The 9050-nt window shown below is 38.4% G+C and overlaps 1 protein-coding gene across 2 annotated transcripts in view; it reads left to right on the top strand.

Moving 5' to 3' along the window:
* Nucleotides 1-9050, top strand: part of Dmtf1 (cyclin D binding myb like transcription factor 1) — a 52021-nt gene that overhangs the window by 12798 nt on the left and 30173 nt on the right. For both annotated transcript variants that reach the window (XM_036182027.1, XM_036182026.1), the window contains exon 4: nucleotides 225-350. In XM_036182027.1, coding sequence (XP_036037920.1) covers nucleotides 225-350 — 126 coding nt within the window. The remainder of the gene's footprint in view (nucleotides 1-224; nucleotides 351-9050) is intronic.

Genomic DNA, 9050 nt, shown 5'->3' with positions numbered 1-9050 from the left:
TATAAGAACAGGGCCTAGGTACTACTGTCAGCAAGGAGAAAGCAGTGATCTTTGAGTCCTTGTGTAGCTAGGTGACTTTAAGTGAGCAAGTGGGTGGAAGGATGGTTTTAATAGATACAGAAAATTGCTACAGAGGTTGCTATACGAGGTAGAGATTTTGTATTTTCATAATTGATTTGTAGTTTTTGAGCATTTTGTTTGGTTTACTTTTCCCCTTCCTCTAGACCCTGATGAAATAGATTCAGAAGATAGTACTGAACCTCCTCCGCATAAGAGGCTTTGTTTGTCCTCTGAGGATGACCAGAGCATTGACGACACTACTCCTTGCATATCAGTTGTTGCACTCCCACGTAAGTCTGTTCAGAACTGAGTTCCCTTTTGAATCTGATTTTGTTTTGTATGAGTCAGTTGGCATTTCTAGGGAGACTTGAATTCTACTTAGTCAAAATCTGTTTTTAAATAAATGCATAATGATCGTTTATTGTATGCCAAGCATAACAGTAAATTAAATGCCTCTACATATTGTCCAATCTTTTCAACATGCTTTACTCTTACCCTGCTGCTGTAAGCTTTATAATGAGCTGTTTCAAGGAATATTTTACTGATTATTCTGTCTTACATATACTCAGGGTCTCCTCATTTTTTAAATGAGTGTGGATATGTGTGTATGCCTGCTTTGTTCAATAGTATAAGGTTTTAAACTGCATTCTTCCCCCAGCTCAGCATGCTGTGCAGTAGGTATTATTGCCATTCATAAATGGAAATAATGAGAATGAAGCTCAGAGAGACAGTACATTCAGACATTGGCAGATAGTCTAGTTCCTCTAGCACCTGCTTTAGCCCTCCTACTGAGCTGCATGGAAGTTAGATAGGTGCCTAGTTTACTTGATCCTAATGTATTTAGATGCTAACAACCTCTGGAGTAGCCTAGCTTCCAGAGACGATAGATTATTTCAGACAGAGTGCCATTGGCAGAGGCATACCAGCATGGCAGTAGATCATGTTTCGGATTTACTTAGTAAAGAATATGGAATCGTGTTCCTATAAAGCCAGAGTAGATGCCTTCATTTGTGGTAGTAGAAATGAGCCACATGGCTGTTAATGCTGTTAATGGTACTTTCAACACAAATTGCTATTTTTGAGAATTCTGATTTTACACTTAAGTATCAAGTGAAATCATATCTTTATCTAGTCAGTAAAATTAAGACTAGGTTTTTAGCATGGAAAATTGTATCTTAACAAGTAGTATGCCCAGAGCTAATTGCTTCTCAAATTAAACAGAAAAGAAACCATTTTATTTCAGTTTATTATACATTTAAAAAAAACTGTTAAGGCTAGTATTGTTTTCAAGTATAACATTCGCGCCTAAAATTTTGAACTAAATGAAGTTTCTTCCTGTTGATTCACATTTTTAATGTCTCCTACTGTGCCTTGTTGTTGGTTATTTTTTACTTTATTTTATTATTCTTTGGCTCTTTTGGGAGGCCTACCACCCAGCTCCAAAATAAATCACATGTGGAGGCTTATTCTTAATTGTAAATGCCCAGCCTTAGCTTGACTTGTTTCTTGCCAGCTTTCCTTGACTTAAATTATCGCATCTACCTTTTGTCTCTGGGCTTTTTCCTTTTCTTACTTCTGTATGTCTTACTTTCCCTCTTACTCTGTGGCTGGCTGGGTTGCAGGGTGGCTGCCCTGATGTCCTCTTCTTGTTCTCGTGCTCTTTCTTTTTCTCCTGGAGTTCTCCTTCTGTTTATTCTCTCAGCCTGTCAGCCCCACCTTGCTTTGGGCCGTTCAGTTCGTTATTAGACAGACCATCAGATGTTTTAGACAGGCAAAGTAACACAGCCTCCCAGAGTTAAACAAAAGCAACATAAAAGAATGCAACACATCCTTGCATCATTAAACAAATGTTCCACAGCATAAACAAATGTAACACACCTTAAAATAATATTCTACAACAGTGTTTTTGTCACTCAATTTTAAAACTTAGTTGGCCTATCTATACATATATAATCCTATGTGGATTTTTATAAGCCAGAGTTTTTGAACAATCTTTTGTGTTAAATTATGACTAGTTAGTTCATTATTTAAAGTGCTTTATTCATAATCATAGGTTCACTCTGTACTTGGCACTTTGTTCCATTTTTGTGACATTAAGTCCTTGTTCATCACCAAATAAACATGAGACTGACACTAGCATGCATGTGATACTCAATTTGCTCATTGCTTATGGAACATAATTGGGAGTCTAGTAGAAGGCTGAATTTAATAAGCTAGGCTCTGAGTATATGTTCTCTGCATATGTCAAAATTATTGATAAAATCAATTTAGTAAGATTTTTCTTTAAAAGACAAATAATAAAAGCTAAAGTAAAGGCACAAAGTTTGGCCCTTCATCCCCTCAGCCCTTGGCTCCGAAGAGTAGATAAGCTGCCTGACCTAAGAAGCTGAGACATGAAAGCAGCCAGCTGATCCTAGCCACTTCCTAGAAGCAAGCAGGTCACCCTGCAGCTTTGTGAAGGTAACTGTGTATTTTGTACACACCGATGGGCATTCTCTTCCTTGTGCCCTCCAGGACAGCCTCATCTCCAATTGTCATCTGACATCAAGGGGCACTCTGCCATACCACCAAGTGTATGTTGGACCTAGGGGAGTAGACATGTTTCCACTTGGTCTTTACAAATTAGCGTGTGTTTTCCTTCCATAACCACTCTGGTTACATCTTGCCTAGAAGAGACCATAGTGGCTTCATCATAGTTGACTACATCAGCCCACGAAAACTGACAGTGAGCATGTGATGCCTAAATCCATTGGCAAACTACCACCAACTAACAGAGCTGCATCTTAGCATACAGGTTAATCCCACTCATAGCTGTGGTCTAGGCCACCAAGTCACCCATAGGTATTACAAATACATATTGGTTACAGTTGAAGAAGTTTCATAAACATTTAACTGCTGCATCTCCTTGGAACCAAAACCAAAGTAGTCTACCCGACCAGTGCCTTAAGGCACATCTCCAGAAAAAAAATTCTTCTATCTATAAAACTGGTAGAAGCAACTTAATGGACAGATTTACGTATTTTATATATATATATATAAAGACACGAAAAATAAGGGAACATGTTACTGCCAAAAGAACATAGCTAAAAACAGCAAGTTCAAAGAAAAAAAAAATAAGCAAATTGTCTTTTTAATAATTTAAATAATTCTAATTCAATAAAGCATAAGAGACTAAAATTAAGGAAATAGCTCTTGTTCTAAATAAAAAAAAATTCAGCAAGGATATATTATAAAAAAATATGCAAACTTTGGAGCTAAAGAATGTAATAAATAAAATTTTAAAATATGATGAAGCTTTAACCTACTAAATCAGGTAGAGGAAGAACCTGAGTCCAAATTTCTGAGGTTGAAGTTATAGTAGCTGTTTAGAAATAACTTAGATTAAAAGAAGAAAACATCTGCAAGACTTGTGGTTAAGCAAATACTTCCATTGTTAGTATTTGTAAGAGAGGGAAACGGGCATATAAAATGAATTCAGCAGAATAGCAGTTGAATATTTTTCAAGTCTTCAGTTAATGTATACATCCAGGTCTAAGAACCTCAGAGACCCCTGATAGATTCAGTCAAGAAAGGTCCTCTGAAGCATAATATAGTCACAACTAACAAAGGCCCAAGACAAGAGTGCCAACATATATGAAATTTTTTCTGAACCAGCTGCAGACTTCTCAGAAGAACTCTTACAAAGATCGGAAAAAGAATGAGACATATTCAAATTAATACAAATGAATGAATAATAAATAAATCCAGGTGTTCAGTAACAATATAAATATGTTATTCAACATAGTACTAGTATTCAGAAATGAAAAATGCCTTTCCAAGATAAGCTAAACCAGACAATCCACTTCTGTCAGGCCATACCAGCTTTATAATACTACTAAGAGACTCCTTTACTACAATCAAAAGGACATCTCTCCCAAGAAAAAAAAAAGTTTAAAACTTGGACATGTAAGATACACAAAAAAGAGACTAATTAAATCTTACCAGTACAGGGAAACAGCTATCCAAGAGGAAAAAGGAAAACTGGTATATACTAAGCAAACTCCAAGTTTAACAAAATGAAAAGAATATAAATTATCAATTCTAATGCTAAATATAAATGGATTTAAAGGCAAAAATCTTTTTTGGTTTTTTGAGACAGGGTTTCTCTGTACCTTTGAAGCCTGTCCTGGACTAGCTCTGTAGACCAGGCTGGCCTCGACTCGAACTCACAGAGATCCAGCTGCCTCTGCCTTCCGAGTGCTGGGATTACAGGCATGCGCCACCACCACCCTGGCTGGCAAAAATCTTAAGATTAGCTTACTTGTAAGGACACATAGTAGACCCAAAATCAAGAAATGAAAATTGAAGTGGGTAGCCATCTCAGCCTTGGCCTGGAAGGCTTCGGTAATGGTCACGCCCACAAGGCAGGGCTGAGGGAGGAAGCTGAAGACCCAGGATCAAGAGGAGAGGTCTCTCTTGGTTCTGGGACCCTGGACGCTGGAGGTAGACCGAGCAGAGTTCTCCAGAGTTCTCTGCGCCATACCTTTCCCAGACCCTACAACCTATCCCTTCATTTGTAAGTTACCCCACAAAATAAATCTCCCTTTTAACTACGTGGAGTGGCCTTAATAATTTCACAAATAGAAAATTATCAGGAAGTTATTATTTAAAGGTAAAATGGATCATTTATTTGTAGATAAGAGAAACAAAGGTCATCATAATGATGGGTGTAGATGTAACCGTCTTATTAAATAAGAAACACAGAGCCAAATGCAGAGTTAAAAGCTCAAGTCAGAGCAGTAGCTGAGAGCTGAGACTAAAAACAATTTCTTACCCTTTGCTCCCGCTGCCGTCCTTCCCCCTCAGAAAGAGGCCTACTTCCTGTGTGTCTGTCTTTTTATTGACTTTCTGTTCTGCCTTATTGGTTATAAACCCAACCACATGACCTTGTCACTGCCTATCTATACAGACCTACGAGTCTCTATGGTTGGTATTGAGATTAAAGGTGTGTGTCTCCATGCTGGCTGTATTCTTGAACACACAGATATGCCTGTCATGTTGTAGTTAGAGTTTTCCTGTCTGGCCCAGTCAGGACAAATATCTCTTACCCGCCAGTCCCACAGTCGCTCAGACCCAACCAAGAAAGCACACAGAAACTTATATTGCTTATAAACTGTATGGCCGTGGCAGGCTGCTTGTTATCTACTTCTTCTATCTTAAATTAACCCATTTCTGTTAATCTATACTTTGCCACATGGCTCGTGGCTTACCAGTGTCTTTACATCTTGTCATGGCGGCAGCTGGTGGTGTCTTTTTCCACCCAGCCTTCCACCTCCCAGAATTCTCTTCTCTCTTGTCCCACCTATACTTCCTGCCTGGCCACTGGCCAATCAGAACTTTATTTACACAGAGCAATATCCACAGCATCATGTGATCGGGATTAAAGTTGTATGCCACCACCGCCCGACTTCTACTATGGCTTGCTATTATCTCTGGCCCCCAGGCAACTTTATTAACATATAAGTAAAATAACATTTCAGTACAAATAAAATATGACCATAGATAGGATCACTTGAACAAGGTGAAATAGTAGTAGAGCTTTTGTTACATGAACCAAATGTTGGTATAAAGAAGAAACATTTACTGTATAAACTAATGGTTGTCGGTTTCCATTTCTCAAATTTCCATTTGATCTCTGGACAAATCAGACAGAAAATCAACAAAGAAACATTGGCATTAAACTTTGCTATAAACCAAATGGCCTTAATAGACTTTCACATATCATTTCATCCAGTAGTGAACTACATAATACTCTCTTTAGTACAAGGAACATTCTTCAGAATAGACCATGCAGGCATCAGGCCACAAAACACATTCCAACACATTTTAAAATAAAGTCATCAGACCACCATGTGAATGAAGTTAGAAATCAACAGGGAGACTTTAGAAATCAAACAGCATGCCATTGAGTGAATAATTGGTCAACAAATCCAAAGGAACAATCTAAATAATTTCTAGAAAACACATGAAGATAGGAACCTGGCATACCTAGACCCAAGGGATAAACAATGTTAAGAGAGAAGTTAATAGCAGTAAGTGCCTACACTTAAGGGAAGAAAACAAGTACCAGATCAGACAAAAATAAACTAGATCCTAAAAAGCCAATTATAAAAGCTCATTTGAGAATAACATATATATATATATATATATATATATATATATATATATATATATATGTATATATGTATGTATGTATGTATATATGTATGTATGTATGTATATATACATATATATATAATTGATAAATCATTAGATAAATCATAAAAAGAAGCTCAAAATCAGAGACCAAAATGGGAAATTATAATTTACTCAACAGAAATACAAAGAATTAGAGATACCTATATTTTTTTTAACAATTCTATGCCAATAAATGGGAAAACCTCCAAGTGAATAAATTTTATGAACACATATACCAAAGTTGAAGCATGAAGACAGAAAATTTGAACAGATCAATAATGGGTAATGAGATAGATTATCTCGGGCCAAGTAAAATGGCTGTAATTAAAGTATTAACAAGAGTACAGAAAAAGAAGGGTGTTTACACACTACTGGTGGAACTGTAAGTACAGCCATCCTGGAAAGCAGCGTGAAAGTGTTTCCTGGAGTAGAATTGATGGGGAATCTGTCAGGAGATGCCTTCACTTCACATTCCCATGACTGTAGCTCTGCTTACAGTATCCAGGACGTGGAGTCAGCCTGGGTGTCCACCCACAGATGAAGAAAATGTGCTGCATGGGCATTGTGGAATATTAATTTGGATGTAAAAGTGTACAGTGCTGCATTTAAAAAAGAAGCATTTCTTAGGTGAAGTCAACCAGTCTCAAGACACTGAGGAGATTGATTCTTGGAGGTGGGGAGTCAAAGAGTGGTTGCTGGAGTTGGGAAGGGTGGGAGTAGAGGAGGAAGCTGAGTAAAGATACCAGGATGCAATTAATGTGGGAGGGGGTAGACTGTAGTGTTCTGATAAAGTAGAGGACTGCTGTTCCCTGTGCAGGGAAGTGGATACTTAGAGACAAAAAGACTAGGGTTAGAACATGAAATGCTACATCTCACACTAAACAAAGCATTGTCTGTTAGACTTCATGCAAGTTGATTAGTATTAAAAAATTTGTATTTTACTAGAAATGCAGGTTTTACATACCTTTTGAAGCAGATGATGAAATCATTTCATTTTAGTCATTCTGGCTCACTACTTCCTTTGCAGTCACCGTTTATGCCATTTCTCACTCCTGGTCATGGTTATTACCTGTGGTTTGGTGATTGTTTTGAGACCCCCGTCACTCACTCTTTGTTTTCCATGTGCTGCCCTTTACCACTGTTGAGTCACTTGTTGCTGGTGTGCATTTGTGACCACTCAAGCCTGTCTCCTCCTTAGTCCTCTGTGGTACTCCAGTGGTCCTTTCCAGCTCTGGACCCACTGACGGAGCCACTCTGTCATTGTTCCTGCCACACGGTTCTTCCTCTTCTCCTCACCCAGTGGTAGTCTGGTGACTAATCGTTCTGTTCACTGTCTAGCAGTTAATCTTCAGATGCCTTTCCCTTCTTTTCTTTCATTGTTCTTTGGTTAAACTATAACTCTGTCTAAATTGGGTTTTGCCTATTTATGTTTACCACAGCTATGGAATGGTCTTAGAGAAAGGCAAGATGAACAAGCTGACTTGGCTTTAGCCCTCACAAGTGAGATATATGTGATCAGGACATGTCACACCAATCTTACTCATACTCTTTCGTCCACTCTGAGATCAGTGTTTCATGTCCCGAAATCTGAGACCTCCACCTTTCTTATTCAGAGGACAGCCTTGTTCTCTGTTTCAGAGAAAATTGAATGAGAAAATATACTGTACACTCTATTACCACATCTGTCTTCACCTGTGTCTGTGTCTTCACCCTGGCCAGCTAAGGCTTTTCCATATACCAAGTCTTTGCACACTTAGATTCAGTTCTTAGGCCTGTCTTCTGAATCACTAGTGACTCCTGTTAGTGTTAAACACACGTTTTTCTGTAAACTAAAGCCCTGAAGACATTTTTGGCCCCGTCCAATGGCCTGTCCTTGCCACCATATCTTTTAATTTTTCTTTAACACGTTTCAGGGTTTCATACTTTACCAAACTTTTTTTCTAGGACTCCAGAGATCTTGTGCTAAATCTAGTATTCCTTCTTTGTCTCCCTCTCTCTGATTTTGTCTTATCTGTCAAAAGCTTTTGTCTCTGGCTTCTGGAAACACTTTTCTCTGGTTTTCTTTTTCCATGTCCATCCTTTTGTTTGACTTGTGCACATCACACCAGCTTCTAAATATGCAACATGCTAGAACTCAGATTTGGCTCTTTGACTGCTTCTTCGTTCTTCCTTAGTACCTAGGTGATCTTAAGTTGTGCTTTTTCTCTCTGCTGATGGCGGCCCCCACTTATTGTAGCCAGACTTCGCTTAGACGTGCCTGTTACAGTAAAGTCGCCTTCAGGGTTTTCTGACTTCCTGAAAATTCATGATTGCTTAATAGTAATCTGTTCTTCTTGTTGCTTAGACTTAAAAAAGAAGGGGGAAAAGCACCTGTCATCTAGTCTGTCTTCAAATCATATTGGCTCCAGCACCAACATTTATTCCAAATTTGAACCACTTATACTTCCGCCTTGTCCAAGCCACCGTCCTCTCTTACATTACAGTGTTAGCCTCTTACTGATTTCACTCTAGCCCCTCAGATTGTTTTCCTCACAGCAACTAGAGCAGTTCTGTTACAGTGTTTGTGTCATTTCTCTGCATGCAATCGTCCTGTGCTTCTGGTCTCAGAGTTGAAGTTGTCATCTTTGCTCTTGCCTGGAAGGTCTCCTACAGTCTCCTCTAATACTTACTTTGTCTGCTGTAGCAACAGGGGATTTGATTAGACTTGTGCCATTATAATCACAAAGCCTTTGTGCTTTTCATTCCTTAAAATGCCTCCTGCCTAAAAGACACCT

Source organism: Onychomys torridus, chromosome 3 (assembly GCF_903995425.1).
Source record: "Onychomys torridus chromosome 3, mOncTor1.1, whole genome shotgun sequence".
In the NCBI taxonomy this organism is placed as follows: Eukaryota; Metazoa; Chordata; class Mammalia; order Rodentia; family Cricetidae; genus Onychomys; species Onychomys torridus.
The sequence above is the reverse complement of the archived record's forward strand: the minus strand, read 5'-3'. Positions and strand labels throughout refer to the sequence as shown.